Source organism: Mirounga leonina, unplaced genomic scaffold (assembly GCF_011800145.1).
Source record: "Mirounga leonina isolate KUSES-001 unplaced genomic scaffold, KU_Mleo_1.0 Mir_165, whole genome shotgun sequence".
NCBI lineage: Eukaryota > Metazoa > Chordata > Mammalia > Carnivora > Phocidae > Mirounga > Mirounga leonina.
The window spans coordinates 45,317,782-45,342,129 of NW_023270415.1; the positions used below are offsets into that span (position 1 = coordinate 45,317,782).

The 24,348-nt window shown below is 38.7% G+C and overlaps 2 protein-coding genes and 1 pseudogene across 7 annotated transcripts in view; 2 read left to right on the forward strand and 1 right to left on the reverse strand.

Annotated features, from left to right (window-relative positions):
• Nucleotides 1-6,859: 6,859 nt before the first annotated feature.
• Nucleotides 6,860-7,771, forward strand: LOC118014757 (annotated as a pseudogene).
• A 5,473-nt stretch (nucleotides 7,772-13,244) lies between these two features.
• Nucleotides 13,245-24,348, forward strand: part of VPS13B (vacuolar protein sorting 13 homolog B) — a 767,339-nt gene continuing 756,235 nt past the window's right edge. For 2 of the 6 annotated variants that reach the window (XM_035011619.1, XM_035011615.1), the window contains exon 1: nucleotides 13,574-13,944. In XM_035011619.1, the coding sequence (XP_034867510.1) occupies nucleotides 13,798-13,944 (147 nt within the window). In that variant the 5' untranslated portion in view covers nucleotides 13,574-13,797. Of the gene's footprint in view, nucleotides 13,329-13,569; nucleotides 13,945-24,348 lie in introns of those variants that run through there. The other 4 variants (XM_035011614.1, XM_035011613.1, XM_035011617.1 and 1 more) reach the window with 4 other exon arrangements.
• On the reverse strand, nucleotides 21,122-21,391 carry LOC118015064 (small ubiquitin-related modifier 2-like). Its single transcript, XM_035011620.1, has one exon. The coding sequence runs from the start codon at nucleotides 21,389-21,391 to the stop codon at nucleotides 21,122-21,124; it is 270 nt and encodes an 89-aa protein (XP_034867511.1).

A 24,348-nucleotide genomic window follows, 5' to 3' on the forward strand; every position in this document is an offset into this window, starting at 1 on the left:
TGTGCACAGGAGGAAAAGGAAAACAGATTCACTGAATAATTGTTAAAGTCAATCATTGCCACAACCTACTACCACAGAGTATGCAAAGTGCTAGGAATATAAGTCCCTGTACTTGAAGATCTCATAATATGTTACACATAATAGAAAAATAATAATAAAATAGGGGCACCCAGGTGGCTCAGTCAGTTAAGTGTCTGCCTTCGACTCAGATCATGATCCCGGGGTCCTAGGATCGAGACCCATGTCAGGCTCCCTGCTCTGCAGGGAGTCTCCTTTTCCTTCTGCCCCTCTTCCCACTCATGTGTGCACTCTCTCTCCCTCAAATAAATAAAATATTAAAAAATAAATAATAGAAAAAATAAAAATAAATAATAAATAATAATAATAAATAATAAAATCTTTCTCTAACTTTTCACTCTTTTAACAGTCACTCAAGTATGTAAAAACTTTGGTTGAGACTTTTGGTTTCTGGTGCAACCAGAAGCAGCTTAGAAGTTGCCACTCCATCTTAACAAGTAAAAAGCTGAACAAACTGAAATACCACTAATTTTTCTTAGATCCATCAGAGAAATGAGGTCACAGGGCAAACTACTGCATCCCAAACTGGACAGACAGATGAACAGAGAGAATCACAACTTACTGCAGCAGAAACCGATGAGCAGAAACATCCTAGGGAATCAGTGTCAGCATAGGAAAACCTAAATTGCTATTGACAAATTGCTGAAGGCTGAGTGTGGACAAGTCTGAGAGTTAAAAACCTAAGGGGGGACCCAGTCACAGGGAGGTCCCCACCTTTTTGTGAGATTTATCTCGAAGAGCTCTTCCAGGTTCTCACAGTGAAGATCAGAAAAATTCCCCTGTGTTTCTGGCAGAGGGAGAATAAAAGAAGCCATTTTGAAATACACCAGAGCATTTTGTCCTTCTTAACAAGGCCTACCCCAAGGAGAAACTATTATCATTTCCTGTATACCAGAGCCTAAACCCTTGGGGTTTTATCAGAGCTTAACCTACTGAGGTGATGGGAAATACACAACTCTAGCCTTTCCTGTAGGGGAAAGGAATACCCAACTCCAGACCCCTCTAGAGTAGGTCAAAAAACAACTATATGTTGACTACAAGAAACCCATTTTAAATAGATTAAAAGTATATGGATATAGGTTAAAAGTAGGGAGAAAAACATGCCATGCTAACACTGATCAAAAGAAAGCAGGAACAGCTATATTAATTTCAAAGAAGACTTCAAAGCCAAGAAAGTAATCAGGGATGAAAAAGGGCATTACATAATGATAAAGGAGTCAGTTCTCCAAGAAGCCAACAAATCTTAATGTGTAGACACCTAAAAATAGAGTATCAAACTATGTGAGACAAAACCTAATAGAACTGTAAGGAGAAATAGATGCACATAAACAGTCAACTGATTTTTGAAAAAGGAGCCAAGGCAATACTATGGAGCAAAGATAATCTTTTCAACAAAGGGTGCTGAAGCAACTGGACATCCACATGCAGAAAGATAAATCTACACACAGGCCTTATACCATTCACAAAAATTAAGCCAAACTGGATTCAAAACCTAAATGTAAAACAGAGAATAATAAAACCTCTAGAAGATAACAGGAAAAAACCTAGGTGACCTTGGTTATGGTGAAGACTTTTTAGATACAACACAAAGACATGATTCATGAAAAAACAACTGACAAGCTAGAATTCTTTAAAATTAAAAACTCTTGCTCTGCAAAAGAAAATCTCAGGGAATGTGAAGACAAACCACAGACTAGGAGAAAATATTTGCAAAACACACATGAGACTTTTATACAATTTTAGTATATGTGCTGCCGAAGCGAGCACAAGACTTTTATACAAAACATACAAAGAACACTCAACAATAAGAAAACAAACAACCTGATTAAAAAACGTAAAACTACAATTGGACAACTCACCAAAGAAGACACACAGATGGCACATTAGCAAATGAAAAGATGTTACATGTCATTAGGAAATTGCAAATTAAAACAATAAGATACCACTATACATCTGTTAGAATGGCCAAAATCTGGAACACTGACAACACAAAATGCTGGCAATGTTGTGGAGCAACAGGAATTCTCCTTTGTTGTTGGTAGGAATGCAAAAATGGTATACTTTGGAAGATAGTTTGGCAGTTTCTTACAAAACTAAACACACTCTTACCATGTGATTCAGCAATGGTGCTTGTTAGCATTTATCCAAAGGAATTGAGAACTTATATACACACAAAAATGTCCACACATGGATGCTTATAGCAGCTTTATTCATAATTGCCCAAACTTGGAAGCAACCAAGATGTCCTGCAAAAGGTAATGGATAAACTGTGGTACATCCATACAATGGAATATTACTCTGTGCTGAAAAGAGCTATCAAACCATGAAAAAACATGTGGAAATGTGAAAGCATATTACTAAGTGAAAGAAGTCAACCTGAAAAGGCTACACATATGTGATTTCAACTATATGGCATTCTTAAGTTCAGTGGTTGCCAGAGGTTGGGGGAGGGAGAGATGAACAGGCATAGAAGATATTTAGGGCAGTGACACTATTCTGTATATTGCAAATACATTTCATTATACATTTGTCAAAATCCATAGAACGTATAACAGCAAGAGTGAACCCTACTGTAAATTATGGAGTTTGGATGATATGTCAATGTAGGTTCATTGATTGTAATAAATGTACCACTATGATGGGGGAGTCCATAGTCAGGACAGTTTTGTGTGTGTAGGAACAGGGAATATATGGGAATTCTGTACATTTAGTTCAATTTTTCTGTGAATTGCAACTGTTCTAAAAAGAGTTTATTAAGAAAAGCAAAAACATCACCTGACTCTGGAGAAGTATTGCCTATATAACCAACCTGCCTCAAAGGCTTCTTGAGAAGATTTAAAAAAAATTTTTTTTTGGGAAAAAAAATCTTACAATAAAGACATAATTGGAGATTTGGGAAAGGCTGTTCATTTGACATTAAAAGAAAACCATAAGCAATGAATGAAACATGTTAGTTAAAAGTAATTAAATTTATTTTGAGGAGGAGCTACGATGGTAGCGTAGAAGGACCCTAGGCTTATGTCATCCCTTGAAAACAACTAGCTAACTATCAAATCATTCTGATTACCCAAGAAATTGACCCGAGAAGAAACTGCACAACTAAAGGGAGAGAAGAGGCCACATCAAAGAAGGTGGTAAGTGCTGCGATGTGGTTTGGGGGAGAAACAGATCACAGGTGCTGTGGAGAGGAGGGAGCCCTAGTTGCAGAGAAAGACCAGAGAGAGTGGAGCGCATAGGGATAGGCACAAGAAGAACACTTCCCCAAAGCCATTGGCTGAGAAAACAGAGGGACTGATTTTTGTGTTTTCGCAACCAGTGGGGCTCAAAGATTAGAGTTTAAAAGGTCAGCGGGCTTGGCTGGGATAGAGCCCTGAGGCCACTGACCTACTCCTGGAGAAGGCAGGCAAACAACCCGTGATTTGAGGATTGCCTAAGGCGCACAGGGAGAGACTGTTCACTCTTTATGGAGTGCATCCGTGAAAGGTGGCATTCACAGAGCTGCCTCTCCAGGGACAAGAGAGTCCCCAGGCACCATTTCCCTCTCCTGCCCCTGAGCATAGGTGCAGAGATACCTGCTGAGGGCAGCTAACCCAGACACTGGCTGTTTAGCCTGCTTTGCTCCAAATCCCAGCCCCCTGTGCTTTGGGGCGGCTGCCCTTCTCGATCAAACCAGCTTCCGTCCAAGTGCAGTGACACTCTCCCCCAGAAGACCAGTGCAGACCCCCACCACACCAGGTCCCTAAAGTTTGGAGTTTTAAAAGTCAGCAGGTTTGGCTGGGATATAGCCCAAAGTGCACTGTGCTGCTCTAGGAAGGCAAGCAACCTGGAGGCAGACCACATGAACACAGTGATCTGAAAAATGCCTGGGATGCATGAGGGGAAATTATTCACTGTCTGGGAGTGCTTCCCTGAGAGCAGCAAGCATGGACATCCCTCTCTGGGGACAAAGGAACTGGCTGGCGCCACTTCCCTCCACCACTCCTCAGCATAAACCAACTTCAGTAAACAGCACAGTGCCAACACTGTTGCCGAATATGCTTACACCATGTCTTGCCCACCTGCACTCTGCTGGTATTGCTTTTCTTGGACAGGTGTGCCTACGGCCCAGCACAAGTCCCTTCCCCAGAAGACCAGGAGAAACCCCCGTACACACCATGTCTCCTGACCAGAGAGTTCTGCAAGGCTTCAGTTATAGTGGAAGTACCATCAGGTCTCATTTAATGAGCAGACCAGAACACACCTAGTTAAAACTTGCCACACTCTGGCCAAGGTCCAAACACTGCCCACTGCAGGCGAGGAGAGCCTCTGCAGATGACTGGCCTGAGAGATAGAGCAGCCGAAACAGAGCAGCAGAGTGCATGCAGCATGCACCAGGGACACTCCCTGAAGTGCCAGGCCCCGGACACTATCTGACCTCTTCTTCATAAAGCCATTACTCCCAGGAGCAGGAAACACAACTGGCTTTTCAAACACATAGAAGAAGACAGAGACTTAGACAAAATGCCAAGATGAAGGAATTCATCCTAAAAGAAAGAACAAGAAAAGAGATTTAACTGAAACACATATAAGTAATAATGCTTGATGGAGAATTTAATGCAACAATCATAAGGATACTTACTGGGCTTTAGAAAAGCATGGAAGACATTAAGGAGATACCACAGAGATAAAAGAGTTAAAAAACAATCAGGCAAAAATGAAAAATGCAGTTAGTGAGATTCAAAACAGACTGAACATAATGACCACAAGGATGGAAGAAGCAGAGGAACGAATAACTGATACAGAAGACAGAATAATGGAAAATAATGAAGCTGAACAAAAGAGAGAAAGAAGAATTATGGATCACGAGAATAGACTCATATCATAGGAGTCCCAGAAGAAGAAGAAGAGAAAAAGAGGCAGAGGTTTGTCTGAGAAAATGATAGCTGAAAACTTCCCTAATCTGGGAAAGGAAACAGACATCCAAATCCAGGAGGCAGAGAGGATTCCCATGAAAGTCAACAAAAGCAGGCCAACACCAAGACATATTGTAGTTAAATTTGCAAAATAGTGATAAAGAAAAAAATTCTAAAAGCAGCAAGACAAAAGAAGTTAAGTCCCTAACTTACAAGGGAAGACCCATAAGGCTAACTGCAGATCTCTCCACAGAAACTTGGCAGGCCAGAAAAAAGTGGCATGATATATTCAATGTATTGGATGGGAAAAATCTGCAGCCAAGAATACTCTATCCAAAAAAGCTATCATTCAGAATAGAAGAAGAGATAAAGAGTTTCCCAGGAAAACAAAAACCAAAGGAGTTTGTGACCACTAAACCAGCCCTGCAAGAAATATTAAAGGGGACTCTTCGAGTGGGAAAGAAATACCAAAAGTAACAAAAACTAGAAAGGAACAGAAAAAAATTGCCAGAAACAATGTCAAAACAAGTAATAAAATGGCACTAAATACATATCTCTTTGTAATTACTCTGAATATAAATGGACTACACGCTCCAATCAAAAGACATAGGGTGTCATAATGGATTAAAAAACAAGACCCATCAATATGCTGCCTACAGAGACTCATTTTAGGCCTAAGGACACCTGCAGATTGAAAGTGAGGGGATGGAGAAACATTTATCATGCAAATGAAAGTCAAAAGAAAGGTGGAGTAGCCACGCTTATATCAGACAAACTAGATTTTAAACCAAAGACGGTAATGAGATGAAGGGCACTATCATAATAAAGGGGTCTATCCAACAAGAAAATATAACAATTGTAAATATTTATGCCCCCAACATGGGAGCACCCAAATATAGAAAACAATTAATAACAAATATAAAGAAACTCATTGATGATAATACAATAATAGTAGGGGGCTTTAACAACCTAGTTACATCAATGGACAGATCATCTAAGCAGAAGATCAAAAAGGAAACAATGGCTTTGACTGAGACACTGGACCAGATGGACTTAACAGATATATTCAGAACATTTCATCCTAAAGCAGCAGAAAACACATTCTTTTCAAGTGCACGTGGGACATTCTCCAGAACAGATCACATACTAGGTTACAAATCAGGCCTCAACAAGTACAAAAAGATTGAGATCATACCATGCATATTTTCTGACCACAGTGCTATGAAACTTGCCAAGAAAAAAATTTGAACAACCACAAATACATGGAGGTTAAACAGCATGCTACTAAACAATGAATGGGTCAACCAGGAAATCAAAGAAGAAATTAAAAAATAAAATGAAAACGAAAACACAATGGTCTAAAACCTTTGGGATGCAGCAAAAGCGGTCCTAAGAGGGAAGTATATAGCAATACAGGCCTACCTCAAGAAGCAAGAAAAATCTCAAACAACCTAATTTTACACATAAAGGAGCTGGAAAAAGAACAAACGAAGGGGTGCCTGGGTGGCTCAGTTGTTAAGCATCTGCCTTTGGCTCAGGTCATGATCCCGGGGTCCTGGGATCGAGCCCCACATCGGGCTCCCTGCTCCGCGGGAAGCCTGCTTCTCCCTCTCCCACTCCCCCTGCTTGTGTTCCCTCTCTCACTGTGTCTCTCTGTCAAATAAATAAGTAAAATCTTAAAAAACAAAAAAACAAATGAAGCCTAAAGCCAGCAGAAGGGAAATAATAAAGATTAGAGCAGAAATAAATGATATAGAAACTAAAAAAAACAAAAACAAAAACAGAAGAACAGATCAATGAAACCAGGAGCTGGTGCTTTGAAAAAATTAATATAATCGATAAGCCCCTAGGTAGACTTATTAAAAAGAAAAGAGACTCTTTCCCATCTTGCAAGATGGTGGGCGAAAAAGCTGAGAAGCCGGATACTAAAGAGAAGAAACCTGAAGCTAAGAAGGCTGATGCCGGTGGCAAGGCTAAGAAGGGTAACCCCAAGGCTAAAACGCCAAAGAAGGGGAAGCCCACTGCAGCCGAAACCCTGTCCTTGTCAGAGGAATTGGCACATATTCCTGATCGGCTATGTATTCCAGAAAGGCCATGTACAAGAGGAAGTATTCGGCAGCTAAATCCAGGGTTGAAAAGAAAAAGGAGAAAGTTCTTGCTACGGTCACAAAACCAGTTGGTGGTGACAAGAACGGTGGTACCCGAGTGGTTAAACTTCGCAAAATGCCTAGGTATTATCCTACTGAAGATGTGCCTCGAAAGCAGTTGAGCCATGGCAAAAAACCTTTCAGTCAGCACATGAGAAAGCTGCGAGCTAGTATCACTCACGGGACCATTTTGATCATCCTCACTAGGTGCCACAGAGGCAAGAGGGTAGTTTTCCCGAAGCAACTGAGCAGTGGCTTGCTACTTGTGACTGGACCTCTGTCGCTCAATCGAGTAACTCTGCGTAGAACACACCAGAAATTCGTCATTGCTACTTCTACCAAAATTGATATCAGCAGTGTGAAAATCCCCAAACATCTCACTGATGCTTACTTCAAGAAGAAGCTGTGTAAGCCCAGACACCAGGAGGGTGAGATCTTCGACATCGAGAAAGAGAAATACAAGATTACAGAGCAGCGCAAGGTTGATCAGAAAGCCGTGGACTCGCAAATTCTGCCAAAAATAAAAGCTGTTCCTCAGCTTCAGGGCTACCTCTGTTCTGTGTTTTCTCTCACAAATGGAGTTTACCCTCACAAATTGGTGTTCTAAATTTCTTACAAAGAACGTAATTAAATAACTGATCCATTAAAAAAAAAGAGAGAGAAAGGACCCAAATAAAGAAAAACACAAATGAGAGGGGAGAAATAACATCACATAAATAGAAACAATTATGAGAATATTATGAAAAATTATATGCCAACAAATTGGACAACCTGGAAGAAATGAATAAATGCCTAGGAAACATATAAACTACCAAAACTGAAATGGGAAGAAATAGAAAACTTGAACAGACTGATAACCAGCAAAGAAATTGAATCAGTAATAAAAAATCTCCCATAAAACAAAAGTCCAGGGCCAGATAGCTTCACAAGGGAATTCTACCAAACATTTAAAGAAGAGTTAATACTTATTCTTCTCAAACTATTCCAAAAAATAGAAAAGGAAGGAAAGCTTCCAAATTCATTCTATGAGGCTGGCATTACCATGATTCTAAAACCAAAGACTCCACTAAAAAAGAGAGCTACAGGCCAATCTCCCTGATGAACATGGATGCAAAAATTCTCAGCAAAACACTAGGAAATCGGGCGCCTGGGTGGCTCAGTTGGTTAGGCGACTGCCTTCGGCTCAGGTCATGATCCTGGAGTCCCTGGATTGAGTCCCGCATCGGGCTCCCTGCTCGGTGGGGAGTCTGCTTCTCCCTCTGACCCTCCCCCCTCTCATGTGCTCTCTCTCATTCTCTCTCTCTCAAATAAATAAATAAAATCTTTAAAAAACAAAAACAAAAACAAAAAACACTAGGAAATCAAATCTAATAGTACATTAAAAGAATCATTCACCACAATCAAGTAGGATTTATTCCTGGGCTGCGAGGGTGATTCAATATTCACAAATCAATCCATATGATACACCACATTAATAAAAGAAAGGATAAGAACCATATGATCCTTTCAATAGATGCAGAAAATGCATTTGACAAAGTGCAATATCCATTCATGATAAAATCCTCAACAAAGTATGGAAGAGAGGGAACAAACCTCAACATAATAAAGGCCATATATGAAAACCCCACAGCAAATATCATCCTCAACGGGGAAAAACAGAGCTTTTCCTCCACAGTCAGGAACAAGACAGGGATGTTCACTCTCACCACTGTTATTTAACATAGTACTGGAAGTCCTAGCTTCAGTAATCAGACAACAGTAAGAAATAAAAGGCATCCAAATTAGCAAGAAAGAAGTCAAACTTTCACTATTTGTAGATGACATTACACTATATATAGAAAACCCAAAAGACTCCACCAAAAAATTGCTAGCACTGATACATGAATTCAGTAAAGTCGTAGTATACAAAATCAACGTACAGAAATCTGTTGCATTTCTGTGTACCAATAATGAACCAGCAGAAAGAGAAATCAAGGAATCCATCCCACTTACAATTGCACCAAAAACCATAAGATACCTAGGAATAAACCTAAACAAAGAGGTAAATGATCTGTACTCTGAAAACCACAGAACACTTAGGAAAGAAACTGAAAATGACACAAAGAAATGGAAAGACATCCCACACTAGTGGATTGGAGGAACAAATGTTGTTAAAATGTCTATACTACCCAAGGCAATCTACACATTTAATGCAATCCCTATCAAAATACCATGAGCATTTTTCACAGAGCTAGAACAACCCACCCTAAAATTTGTATGGAACCACAAAAGACCCCGAATAGCCAAAGCAATCTTTAAAAAGCAAAGCAAAGCTGGAGGCATCACAATTCTGGACTTCAGAATTCAGCTATAGTTATCAAGACAGTATGGTACTGGCACAAAAATAGACACATAGATCAATGGAAGAGAACAGAAAACCCAGAAATGAACCCAGAACTATATGATCAATTAATCTTCAACAAAGTAGGAAAGAATATCCAATGGAAAAAAGACAGTCTCTTCAGTATTGAAGTGTTGGGAAAACTGGACAGTAACATGCAAAAGAATGAAACTGGACCACTTTCTTACACCATACACAAAAATAAATTCAAAACGGATTAAAGACCTAAATGTGAGACAGGAAACCATCAAAATCCTGGAGGAGAACACAGGCAGTAACGTCTTTTGACATCGGCCAAAGCAACTTCTTACTAGATATATCTCCTGAGGCAAGGGAAACAAAAGCAAAAATAAACTATAGGGACTTCATCAAAATAAAAAGTTTCTGCACAGCGAAGGAAACCATCAACAAAACTAAAAGGTAACCTATGGAATAGGAGAAGATATTTGCAAATGACATATCTGATAAACGGTTAGTATCCAAAAAATAGAACTTATAAAACTCAACACCCAAAAAACAAATAATCCAATTTAAAAAATGGGCAGAAGACATGCACAGACATTTTTCCAAAGAAGACATACAGATGGCCAACAGACCCATGAAAGCATGCTCAACATCACTCATCATTAGGGAAATACAAATCAAACTACAATGATATCACAGCTGTCAGAATGGCTAAAATCAAGAACACAAGAAACAACAGGTGTTGGTGAGTATGTGGAGACAGGGGACCCCTTGTGCACTGTTGGTGGGAATGCAAACTGGTGCAGCCACTCTGGAAAACATCATGGAGATTCCTCAAAAAGTTAAAAATAGAACTACTCTACGATCCAGGTCTTAGAGATTCTCAGCAATTATCATGAAAGAATCTTACAAAGCTTGTCAGTTAGTCCAGACTAAAATTCTTAATTCATAGCTAGCACCATTCATTGTCTTTTTTGTACCCAAGTTATAGATCCCTTGAGGACAATGCCGGTATCCTTTTAAAATGTGCAGTTCTCTTAAATGTATCAAATACATGCAGTAATCACACTACTAGGTATTTACCCAAAAGATACAAAAATACTTATTCAAAGGGATACATCCACACTGATGTTTATAGCAGCATTATCTACAATAGCCAATTATGGAAGGAGCCCTAGTGTCCATGGACTGATGAATAAAAAAGATGTGATATATGTATATAAAATGGAATATTACCAAGCCATTAAAAAAGGAATGCTATCTTGCCATTTGCAATGGTGTGGACAGAGCTAAAGAGTATAATGCTAAAGGAAATAAGTCAGTCAAAGACAAATGCCACGATTTCACTCACACGTGGAATTTAAAAAACAAAACAAATGAACATGGAACGAAAGAAGCAAATCAAGAAACAGACTCTTAAATATAGAGAACAGAGTTACTGGAGGGGAGGTGGGTGGGGATGGGTTAAATAGGTGATGGGTATTAAGGAGTGCACCTGTTGTGATTAGCACTGGGTGTTGTATGTAAGTGATGAATTATTAAATTCTACACCTGAAACTAAGATTACACTGTGTTAACTAACTGGAATTTAAATAAAAATTCGGAGAAAAACAATTATTTTGACTGCTTACAGAACAGGGTGCAATAGAACACAGGTTGAAAACCACTACTTTTGATTCTTAAAACCAAACTAAAAAAAAAAAAAATCAATGACCAAATAATTTTCTCAAGGCAGGAATTTGGCAATTATTTTTGTTGGCCCCAAGAGAAAAATGGCACAGAACAAAAAATATACCATGCTTATTTTGTTTATATGGCATAGTAAAACAAATCTAAATTTATATTAGTATACTGCTCTTTTATACTAAATTGAGACCTGTAAGAATGGCTAAAATCAACAAGAAACAACAGGCGTTGGTGACAATGTGAGACTAGGCCCCTTTTCTCTAGAAGAATAACAAGACTTGTAGTTCTAGAACTGTAGAGCTTTCATACAATTAGTGGAATCATTTTTTTATGTTAAGATTTCTGAGTCATGGCTTCAACCTGTTTGCTTTCCAAGTGAAATAGATAACTAAGAAATTTCTTAATTTACTTGGCTAATTCAGTGGGTTTTAATAAGAACTAGATTACTTGGGTTATTCATCAAGGCTTTTTGTGAGAGGAGTTGCTCTGAATCAGCCAATTAGCTGCTTTTTTCTTTTGAAACTTATTTTCATTAACATAATAAATCTAAATACCCTGGCATCCTCACATATGCCTCTTTTCTATTGCATTTTCTAACACTCTTTCAAGAAATCATAACTTGAATTCCAGTAAAGAGCTTTAAAAGTTTAGAATACTTATTACTATTTTCAATTAAATGCAACAATATGGGTGGTTATTTTTTTTTTTTTAAAGATTTTATTTATTTATTTCAGAGAGAGAGAATGAGAGAGAGCACATGAGAGGGGGCAGGGGCAGAGGGAGAAGCAGACCCCCCGCCGAGCAGGGAGCCCGATGCGGGACTCGATCCTGGGACTCCAGGATCATGACCTGAGCCGAAGGCAGTCGCTTAACCAACTGAGCCACCCAGGCGCCCTATGGGTGGTTATTTTTTAAGTAATCCCCACACTCAGTGTGCAGCTCAAACTCACAACCCTGAGATCAAGAGTGCCATGTTCTATGGACTGAGCCAGCCAGGCGCCCCCCTTTTAAAATTTTTAATTTTTTTTTTTTTTTTTGGTTGGGTGGGCATCTTAATCCCTTTGTAACGAAAAGTCTATTTTCAAAATGCAGTGGTAGTTGTTTTCTGCAGACGTTACTGGTAAAAACAATCAGCGAGCAAGTCCTACGCTACTCCTTTAAGCCCAGTGTGTTATTTTTCCGAGTTAGGTGTTGGAGTTTCTCGATTTTGTTAGCCTGCAAAATATTGCAAGGAAAGGTAATATTTTATACATTCATTTCAGCCTAATAAAACCAACACTGCCTCTTAAAACTCTTGAATTCATTCCTTGTCAGCTATTTCTTTTCACTTTATCTCTAGGAGCCTTCCTTGTGATATTCCCACCGCTTTTCTGAAGGCCCACATCAGACTGCAATCTAATGGTTCTTCACAATCTTCTCTTTGGCCATTCCTTCACCGCCCCGCATCAGCACGTTTAGGGATACTTAACACTCCTTTGCCAAAGAACACGAGAGCTTGTCTGCACGTTTGATCAAAATGCGTTCCCCTAAATTACACATCCTAATTCCTTTAATTTCTCCACTACTCGTACCTTTCCTCCAGCAAATGAACCTCGGATCTAAAGTTAAATCTGCCCCCGCCTCCAACCTCCCAGCTCCTACCTGCGGCCTTAAGGCTGTTGCCCTGCCCACTGAACCCAAGTTCCCCTCCCCAGGCCTTCCATTTCCCAAGAAAAACAATAGCCGCTTTGTGTTTCAGGGTTTTAAACACCAGTATCCACTTTCTTCCTCCTCCTTCGACCCGAGGGCCCTCGGCGCTTCCCCCGCCGGACGCGACCTCCACCACCTACAAGCCGCTTTTCGCCGGGGCGCCACTTCCGGATCGCCGAGTGTCTCCGCTTTACCGGTCCGCCCACCTCCCCCGCGCATTTCCCAGAGCTTTGTCTTAAAACATCGGCGGGGTCGGAGCGGGGACGCAGGCTAGCCCGGAACTGAAGGTCTCCTAGAAGACGCGCTGAGTGGCTGCTCCAGCCTGGCAACTCCCGCCGCGCTGCGGAGTCGAGGGGTGGCGGTGGAGGGACAGTTTGTTTTGAGCACCGAATGGGGTAACACCCGGAAGTGGCGCCGTACCCGAGTTGCGTTGCCGCCGGGGGCGGGTGCCGGGTACCGGGAGGTGGCGAGGAAGCCACGGTACTCTTTGCCGTAAGTGTCAGCGGAGGGTGCAATACCGCCAGAGGCGGGAGCTGGCCTGGTTCTGGCCCAGCTTTTACCGTGGTAGATCCGGCTGGGTTCCGGGAGTCGAGGGCCTCGTGGGGAGGCTGGACTGGTGGAGGGTTGCGGCGGCCGAAGGGGATCCCGCTCCCTTCTTTCTCCCTTTCCTGGGGATCTGCTCTCTTTAGTTCACCAGCTTATGCCTCCCACCCTCCGCCAGGCGAGTTGAGGGGAGTTTTACTAGGGAGGAAGTTGCAGCTGGAGCAGAGAATCCACTTGTGTTTTCGGCTTCTGGGAGGAGGCGAGCGGCTGCTTTGGTGGGGACTGTTGCTTTTCGGCCTCTTCATCTTCGTCCCTCCTGAGAAATGCTTTTCCTTCGCTGCTTTACCGACTCAGTTACTTCTCATATTTGTCTTTACCCCCTTCAGCTTCTGACTTTGACTCCTCTGCACCTTAAAAGATGCTGGAGTCATATGTGACTCCAATTTTAATGAGCTATGTGAATCGCTACATCAAGAATTTAAAGCCTTCAGATCTACAGCTTTCGCTATGGGGTGGAGATGTGGTTCTCAGCAAGCTCGAGTTAAAGTTGGATGTGCTGGAACAGGTAAGCTGCGTAGCTGTCACTAACTGGAAACATTTTCAGCTAGTTTAGTAATCCTTTGTTTCCTGCACTTCGGCTTTATGCTTTAAAAACTTAAATGGTCTGTTTAAGTATTTTGGACTACGCTGAAACTACAGACCTTCCTTTACAGTTTTTTTCGTGGTTTGTTACTAGTGATGGTTTATTAGAATTGGATTTCCAAAAGGTGCCTCAACAGATAGGAAGACAGCTTCATTGTTCTTGTCAGAATTGTTCAGTCTGCTTACTCAATTCGGAAGCATTACCGGATATGCTAATATACGTTGCTAAGATTTCTGTATGAAGCTGGAAAATACATTCCCATTCTCCTTTTTGGGGAATGGAAGGGTCTGAAAGACAGCAAGAAAGTTCTCTTAGTAGGAAAGAGGACATGACATCCTGAGAGAATTGAGCAGACACAGATTGAGAATGCCAGTAAAATTGAAAACTTACTACTTATTCACTTTTTAGGTTTTTTTTCTTTTAACTTGAGAATGGTCTGATGTAAATAACTAATTTTAAAGTTCATATATTTATTAATCCACCGAGTACATTTATTACTAACATATGCCAGGCAACTCTGTTAGGCCTGAAGATACAAAAACTATCTGTGGAAACTCTGAAGAGCCAGACCACCTGCTTTTTAGGAGATAAGGGAAGTCTTAATCTAATGGTGAAAGTTAATAATTTTTACATTCCACTGCTCCCTTTATTATTGAATAATCTAGAGTATCACTAAGAAATAATACTCTTCGTTCCTTCCCCTCTTCTCTCCAAGGTTAATTATCTTAATATTTTAATTTTTTAAAAATGACCACACGTCCTAAGTGTGCAGCTCAGTTTTTATGTATGTATACACGTGTGTAACCACTGTGGAGATGAAATAGAATATTTCCTGCAGCTTAAATGGCTCCCCTTTGCAAATCAGTATTCCCACCCCCTAAAACAGGTGACTCTTATTCTGACTTTTCTCAACATAAAGAAGTTTTGCTTGTTCTTGAACCTTAATAAATTGGAATCACTTGTGTCTGGCTGTTTAACTTTATGGCTAAGATTAACCCATGTTGTTGCAGGAGCTGTCATTTGTATTGCCTTGCAGTATTCCGTTGGCTAAAGATTCACAATTTATTTTCCCATTGATGTACATTTGGGTGGTTTCTACTTTTGGCTGTTATGAAGAAAGTTCTTGTGAACATTCTTGTACATGTATATTGGTGGACATAGGTATTAATTTCTCTTAGGTGTATACTTAGGTATGTATATGTTTAGCTTTGATGGATACTGCCAAATAGTTTTCCAAAGTGGTTGTATCACTTTACATTCTCACCAACGGTGGATGAGAGGTCCAGTTACTTCAAGTTTTTGGTATTACTTGACATGTTTGTTATTTTAATTTTAGCCTTTCTGGTGGGTGTGTAGTGGTCTCTATTTAAATTTGCATTTCCTTAATGGGTAATGATGTTGAACACATTTTCACGTGCTGATTATTGGTTATTTGAATATCCTCTTTTGTAAAGTCTCTAATTCTTTTGCCTTTTAAAAAAAAATTGGGTATTTTTTTTTAATTGATGTGGAGGGGTTCTTTACATATTTTGGAAATGAGTCCTTTGCTAGATATATTTTGCAATATCTTCTCCCAGTCTGTGGCTTGGCTTTTTACTCTCTTAAAATTATCTTTTGATGAATAGAAGTTCATAATTTCACTGAGGTTCAAGTTGTCAGTCTTTTCCTTTAAGAAATTTTTGCTTATTCCAGGTACATGAAGATACTCTTTTTTTGTTTTGTTTTTATTTTAATCACCCCGTGCTCATCATGACAAGTGCATTCCTTAATATCCATCACCTGTTTAACCCATCCTCCCACCCCCTCCTCTGGTAACCATTAGTTTATTCTGTTAATTGGTTTGCTTTCCTCTTTTTTTTTAAATTTTATTTATTTATTTGACAGAGGGAGACACTGCGAGAGAGGGAACACAAGCAGGGGGAGTGGGAGAGGGAGAAGCAGGCTCCCCACTGAGCAGGGAGCCCAACACGGGGCTTGATCTCAGGACCCTGGGATCACAACCTGAGCCAAAGGCAGACGCTTAACGACTGAGCCACTCAGGCGTCCGCCTTCCTCTCTTTTTGCCCCCCTTTACTCATTTGTTTTGTTTCTTAAATTCCACATAGTGGTGAAATCATATGGTATTTGTCTTTCTCCGACTTACTTCACTTAGCGTTATACACTCTAGCTCCATCCATGTTGCAAATAGCAAGATTTCATTTTTTATGGCTGAATAATATTCCATTATATATGTATAGATAGAAATACCTATATTTATCTATCTCCTTTATCCATTCATCAGTCGATGGACATTTGGGCTCTTTCTGTAATTTGTGTATTGTTGATAATGCTGCTGTAAACATCGGGGTGTGTGTATCCCTTCAAATTAGTATTTTTGTATCCTTTGGGTAAATACCCAGTAGTGCAATTGCTAGATCATAGGGCACTCAGTGGATTATTAAAACCTCCATACTGTTTTCCAGAGTGGCTGCACCAGTTTGCATTCCCAGCAACAGTGCAAGAAGGTTCCCCTTTTCCCATGTCCTCAGTAACACCTGTTGTTTCTTGTGTTGTTGAGTTTAGCCATTCTGACAGGTGTGAGGTGATATCTCATTGTAGTTTTGATTTGCATTTCCCTGATGATGAGTGATGCTGAGCATCTTTTCATATGTCTATTGGCCATCTGTAGGTCTTTTTGGAGAACTGTCTATGCGTGTCTTCTGCCCATTTTAATCAGATAGTTTGGTTTTTGGATGTTGGCTTTTGTAAGTTCTTTACATATTTTGGATACTAACCCTTTATCAGATATGCCATTTGCAAATATCTTCTCCTATTCCTTAGGTTGCTTTTTAGTTTTGTTAATGGTTTCCTTTGTTATGCAGAAGCTTTTATTTTGATGAAGTCCCAGTAGTTTCCCTTGCCTCTGGATACGTGTCTAATAAGAAGTTGCTATGGCCAAGATCAAAGATGTTGCTGCCTGTGTTTTCCTCTAGGATTTTGATGGTTTCCTGTCTCACATTTAGGTCTTTTGAATTTATTTTTGTGTATGGTAAGAAAATGGTCCAGTTTCATTTTTTTGCGTATTGCTGTCCCTTCTCTTGTTTTCTTTTAGAAGTTTTACTGGGTTTTTTTTTTTTTGATTTATCTAAAATTTTTCTGGAAGTGTGAAGTAGAGGTCAAGATGCACCTTTTTTTTCCTTTGAGACTCATTTGATCCACACCATTTGTTGAACCATTCTTTTTCTACTGAATTGCAGTAAGCCTTACTGCAAATCAGGTTGTCATATATGTGTGGATTTATTTCTGAACTCTGTATTTGCTCAGTAGTCTATTTGTCTATTCTTGTGTCATTACCATACTGTCTTTTACAGTGTTTTGATGTCTCACAGTGTAATTTGTGTAACTTTGTTATTTTTTTCCTTGTTATAACTATTGTGGATCCTTTGCATTTTCACATACATTTTAGTTTCAATTTGTAAATTTTAGAATTTTCCCCTAAGGGGGGAACCCACTGACATTTTTGTTGAGGTTACATGAAATCAATAGATTAATTTGGGAGGCATTAACATTAACACATACTGTTTTAATATAGTATTGAGTACAGAACATTGCTTTCTGTATTTTTAAATCTTCAATTTTTCTCAGCAATGATTTGAAGTTTTCAAGAGAGGCCTTGCACATATTTCATTAAATATGATCTTTTTTTTTGTTATAAGGAGCATTATTTCTTAAAAATTTCATTTTCTAAGTACATTACCAGTGCACAGAAATACAGTTGTTTTAGTACATTGGCCTTCCATTCAGTGTCCTTTCTAACTTGTATGATTTGGTGTTTTCTTTTAGATTGCCTGTGTACGCAATCATGCCATTTGCAAATAGTGACAGTTTTACATCTTCCAGTGCTTGTACCTTTTATTTCTTTATTGCAGTGTGGAGTAGACATCTTGAAAATACTTTTTTTTGTTCCCACCTTCAGTGTTAAAGTGCTCAATATTTTACTATTAAGCATGTTGCTAGCTGTAAGTACTCCTTATGGGTAAGGAAATGCTCTTTTGTTCCTCCTTTTACAAGTTTTTAAAAATCATGAATGGGTTTGAATTTTATCAAATATTACATTTAATGAATTTATCTGATTTTTCTTTTATTCTGTTAATGTGGTGAATTACATTGACTTTTTAGATGGAGTTTGAATTCCTGGCATAAACCCATACTTCGTATTAACCTTTTTATATGTTGGCTTTGATTTGCTAAATTTTTGTTTAGTTTTGTAGCAGGTATGTTCATAAGTGATTCTGGTCTGTGCTCTCGTAATGTCCTTATCTGGTTTGGATTATCATAGATATGTTGCTTCATTAAATTATTAAGTATTTTGTTTTTTTATAAATGAGTTTGTGTAAGATTGATATTAGTTTTTTTTTTTATTTTGGTAAAATATATGTACCCAAATTACCATTTTTGCCATTTTTTATTATGGTTCTGTGGGGCATTGATAACATTTACGTTGTTGTGCAACCATTACCACCACCCATCCCCAGAACTTCTTTAGTTTCCCAAACTGAACCTCTGTACCCTTTGATCCACTCACTCACTATTCTGTCTTACCAGCCCCTGGCAATCAGCATTCTACTTTGTTTTTATGAATTTGACTACTCTTACACCTCACAAGTGGAAACCTACAATAGTTATCATTTTGTGACTGGCTTATTTAACTTATTAGCACAGTGTCTTCAAGGTTCATTCATATTGTAGCATGTATCACAATTTCCTTCCTTTTTAAGGCTGAATAATATTCCATTGTATATGCCATATTTTGTTCATTTGTTCATTGATGCACATTTGCGTTGTTTCTACCTTTTGGCTACTGTGAGTAATACTGCTGCAAACATGGATGTACAAATATCTATTTTGAGTCCCTGCTTTCATTTGTTTTGGGTATATACCCACCAGTGGAATTGCTAGATTGTATAGTAATTCGATGTTTAAATTTTTGAGGAATTGCCATACTGCCTTCCACAGTGGCTACACCACAGCAATGTACAAGTTTTCCAGTTGCTCCATGTCTTCACCATACTTGTTGTTTTCTGATTTTTGTTTTTTTTTTATTATAGGCATTCTAATGGATGTGACATGCTATCCCACTGTGGTTTTGATTTGTATTTTCATAATGATTGATTTTAAGCAACTTTTCATGTGCTTATTGGCCATGTGTATATTTTTGGAGAAATGTCTATTCAAGTCCTCTGCCCTTTTTTAAAATTGCATTTTTTTTTTTGTTGAGTTGTAGGAATTATATATTCTGATTATCAGTCCCTTATCAGATACATGATTTGCAAATATTTTCTCCCATTGTGAGTTGTCTTTGAGTCTTTTGTGCCTTTTGATGAAGAAAAGTTTTAAATTTTGAAGTTCAACTTAACAATTTTTTCTTTTGATGCCTGGGTTTTTGGTATCCTATATAAGAAATTATTGCCAGATATAGTGTCATGAAGCTTTTTCTTTGTTTTCTTAGAGCTTTATATTTTTCGTTCTTACTTTTAGGTCTTTGATTCATTTTGAGTTAATTTTTGTGTATGGTATAGTATCCTATGGTATAGGATCCAACTTCATTTGTTTTTATAAGTGGGTGTTTACTTTTCCAGTAACATTAGTTGAAGACTGTCCTTTTCCCCCTTTGAATGGTCATGGCATCCTTCTTGAAAATCACTTGGCCATAGATGTGAGGGTTTATTTCTGGGCTCTCAATACAGTTCCCTTTGTGGTTTATAGGTCTGTGGTCAGAAATCACTTTGTTTTGAATACCATAACTTTGTAGTAGGTTTTGAAATCAAGATGTGTATAATCTCCAACTTTGTTCTTTTACTAGTTTTATAAATCTTAGGAAAAATGAATCCTGGAGTCATGTGGGTCAAGAGTTTTCTTAGCTGGAAAGTTTTAAATTCTTGATTTAATTTTTTTTTGGAGATTTTATTTGGTTGGGTGGGGGAGAGGAGAGAGGGAGAGGGAAATGGACCAGCAGACTCTGCCTTGAGCATGGAGCCCAACTTGGGACTCCATCTCACTACCCTGAGATCATGACCAGAGCCAAAACCAAGGGTTGATGCTTAACCAACTGGGCCACCCAAGCACCCCTATGATTTAATTTCTTTAGTAGATATAGGACTATTTAGATTTTATCTCTTCTTTTGTTAGTTTTGGTTAGTTTTTCACTGAATTTCTCCATTTCTTCAAAACCGATGATCAGCAAACAATGGCTTGGACCTACTTTTCTAAGTAAAATTTTATTGGAGCGCAGCTATTTTCATTTGTTTACATATTGTCTGGCAGCTTCTGAGAACTAAAATGGCAGAGTTGAGTAGCTGGGACAGAGTGCATGGCTTGCAAAAGCCTTAAGTATATACTATCTGGCCCTTACTGAAAAATTTCCTGCCCCTGCCCTGAATTGTCTGTATTTAAAGCCATAGAGTTGGATTTTTTTGGTCCAGTTTAAAGTTGACTGATTTTTTAAAAAAAAATATCTAGGATCTGTTTTTTTTTTAAACAAGTTTATTTAAACAACAAGACGCTTGACTTGAAGGGAAAACTATCTAGGATTCATTTCTTTTAGAGTAGTTTATCCCTACTTAAAGACAGATTGCCCTACATGTAACAGCTACGTACAAAAAAGTTACAAAATTGTCCTTCGTTTTACAATGATAAATGAAAATATTAAAATGCTCCAGTCGAACAAGGTATGCAAGGATTTTTATGTTGTTCCTTTTTTGTTAAACAGTGAGAGCAAAATAACTTACTGGAATATAAAGAGCTGACTGTGCATGCCACTAATGGGGAGAGGGGGTATTTTCACAGAAGCAGTATTTTCCCCCATCCCATCTCCATTTGATGTCGATCAAAACATACCATTGGCCATTTAGTTAAAAAAAAAATGCAATATGCTTGTGCACATACACAGTTACTTTATGTACAATAAAGGAATGGGGAAGGGGAAAATGAAAGAACAGAGAAGACTATACTGTAGTAGTCAGGATGTGGTGGAAGCAAATTGTGGCTTTCTAATTGAGAATGTTTTCTTGGTCTGGAGGAACAGAGTTCTAGAGTTCCCTTTTTAGTAGATACCTCCTGTCTACTGCTGGAACACATCAATTGTATCTTCATCCTTCATTTTCAACTGTGCAGGTGTGTCTGTTTCATTGATTGGCTGCCCATCAAATCGGAATCTGATCTGCCTCATTGACAAACCCTGTCGTTCACAATAGGCTTTCATTAGTTTACTAAGTGGTGTATGCCTCTTAATCTTAAACTGCACCACAGAACCATCCTGTCCCGCCACCTTCAGGTTAATATGATAGTTGTTCTCAGTCTTGACTCCTTCCTTGGGCTTTTCATCAGCCATGGCCTGTGCTGGAGTCTCCTCAGCTGCCGCTTCACAAAAGAGGTACCAGGTCCGCACTGAACAAGCACACACCTGTTGTGATATTTTTTTCTTACTGATATTAGTGATTTGTATCTTCTTCATCACATTGTTAGGGTTTTATTAATTTTATTTGCAGAGAACTGATTTTTCTGATTTCCCTCTCCCCCATTCTACTTTCTTTGGATTTTTTTTTACTCTTATTTTTATTTTTTTTTATTCTTATGTTAATCCCCATACATTACATCATTAGTTTTAGATGAAGTGTTCCATGATTCATTGTTTGTGCATAACACCCAGTGCTCCATGCAGAATGTGCCCTCCTCAATACCCACCACCAGGCTAACCCATCCTCCCACCCCCCTCCCCTCTAGAACCCTCAGTTTGTTTTTCAGAGTCCATCGTCTCTCATGGTTCGTCTACCCCTCCGATTTCCCCCGCTTCATTCTTCCCCTCCCGCTACCTTCTTCTTCTTCTTTGGCTGTTTTCTCTAGCTTCCTGAGGTGGAAGCTTCTGTCATTTATTTTTTCCTCCTACCTTTTTCTATTGAAATATATGCATTTAGTGCTATAACTTTTTTTTTTGGCCCTCTATGTCACAGAATTTCATGTTGGTTTTTCATTATTTTGTTCAGGAAAATATTAATTTCCATTTTGATTTTTTTTCTTTGATTCATGGGTTTAGAAGTGTATGTTTAATTTCTGAACATTTGGGGAATTGCTAATTATCTTTGTTACTGATTTCTAATTTAATTCCACTGTGGTCAGAGTAGTTTCTGTATTATTTTAATCCATTATAGTTTATGAGTCAGTATATGGTCTGTTTTTGTAAATGTTCTATATGTAATTGATAAAAAGTGTGTATTGGGCAGTTGTTGCTATATTCTTCCATAAATATTATTTACTTCAAGTTAGTTAATAGAGTTCTTTTTTTTTTTAAAAAGATTTCATTTATTTATTTGACAGAGAGAGACATAGTGAGAGCAGGAACAAGCAGGGGGAGTGGGAGAGGGAGAAGCAGGCTTCCCGTGGAGCAGGGAGCCCGATGTGGGACTTGATCCCAGGACCCTGGGATCATGACCTGAGCCAAAGGCAGACGCTTAACGACTGAGCCACCCAGGCGCCCTAGTTAATAGAGTTCTTAAAATCTTGTAAATCCATGTGGATTTTCATATCTGCTGTTCTGTCAATTACTAAGGTATGTTAATATCTACAATTATGGGGCACCTGGGTGGCTCAGATGGTTAAGCGTCTGCCTTCGGCTCGGGTTGTGATCCCGGGGTCCTGGGATCGAGTCCTGCATTGGGCTCCCTGCTGGGAGGGGAGCCTGCTTCTCCCTCTGCCTCTGCCTCGCTCCCATGAATAAATAAATAAAACATTAAAAAAATCTACAATTATGATTATTTGTCTACTTTTTAATTTTGACAACTTTCACCTTATATATCTAGAAATTGTTATTAGGTGTACACAAATTTAAGTGTTATCTTATTCAACACACTTAAAAATCATGCTTAAATGTGTCCTTTCACTAGTAATTTTTCTTGCTTTAAAGTTTTTTTTTTTAATAATACTGTTTTAAAAATTGCTTCACTTAGCATAACACCCTGAAAGACATGTATCATATGATCTCACTGATATGAGGAATTCTTAATCTCAGGAAACAAACTGAGGGTTGCTGGAGTGGTGGGGGTGGGAGGGATGGGGTGGCTGGGTGATAGACATTGGGGAGGGTATGTGCTATGGTGAGTGCTGTGAATTGTGTAAGACTGTTGAATCACAGACCAGTACCTCTGAAACAAATAATACATTATATGTTAAAAAAAAAAATTGCTTCAGTTGCTGACCCTAAAGGTTACAGAATGCATATTTGACTTATTAGAGTCTAACTTAGTACTTTTACCATTTCCTGAACAATCTTACAACAGTTTGACTACATCTACTTTCCACTTTCCTTCGTTTTGTTGGTATTGTGGTCCTTCTTTTTGCTTGTTTGGTTTGGGTTAGCTTGTTTAGGTTAGCTGGGTTTAGCTTGTTTTCCTCCCATTTCAGGTAGAAGTTTAGGTTATTGATTTTTGGGAGATTTCTTCTATTATAGGCATTTAAACAGCTACAGATGTCTTCAGCTGCATCCCATAAATTTTGATATGTTGTATTTTCATTTTCATTCAGTTCAGATGCTTTCTGATTGTCTTTGATGAATGTGTATTTTTGCATTTGTTGGATGGAGTGGTTTATAGATTTCAGGTTTAAATGGTTGATAGTGTTCAGGTCTTCTATATCTTGGTTAATTTTTCTGTCTATACATTATTGTGAGTATTAAAGTCTATGATTGTTGAAATATCTTTTTACTTTTGTCAGTGTTTATGTATTTTGGGGTTCTGTTGCTATGCTCACATGTTTTTATATTTTCTTGCATTAACCCTTCTATTGTTATAAAGTATCTTATGTTATCTTTAATATTTTTTTTCTTAAAGTCTGTTTTCTTAATAGTGTACTCCAGTCGTTCTGTGGTTGCTGTTTGCATTATACATATATACTTTTTTCTCAGTACACTAATTGTCTTAAACGTTTGCTTTGTGTTGTGTTTAATCATGCCTAGTACCATCTCTTTGAAAGTTTTACTGGCATGTTATTGAGCTTTAACTACCTCTTTTCAAATTTCATCTTGTTCATTGTAATTTTTTTTTTTTTTTAAAGATTTTATTTATTTAATTGACAGAGAGAGAGAGACAGCGAGAGAGGGAACACAGCAGGGGGAGTGGGAGAGGGAGAAGCAGGCTTCCAACTGAGCAGAGAGCCCGATGCGGGGCTCGATCCCAGGACCCTGAGATCATGACCTGAGCCGAAGGCAGTCGCTTAACGAACTGAGCCACCCAGGCGCCCCTGTAATTTTTTTTTTTAATATTTATTTATTTGAAAGAGAGAGACACAGCGAGAGAA

Coding starts and splice junctions, on each gene's coding strand:
- LOC118015064 (XM_035011620.1), bottom strand. CDS start 21,391: ATGGCTGATGAAAAGCCCAAGGAAGGAGTCAAGACTGAGAACAACTAT.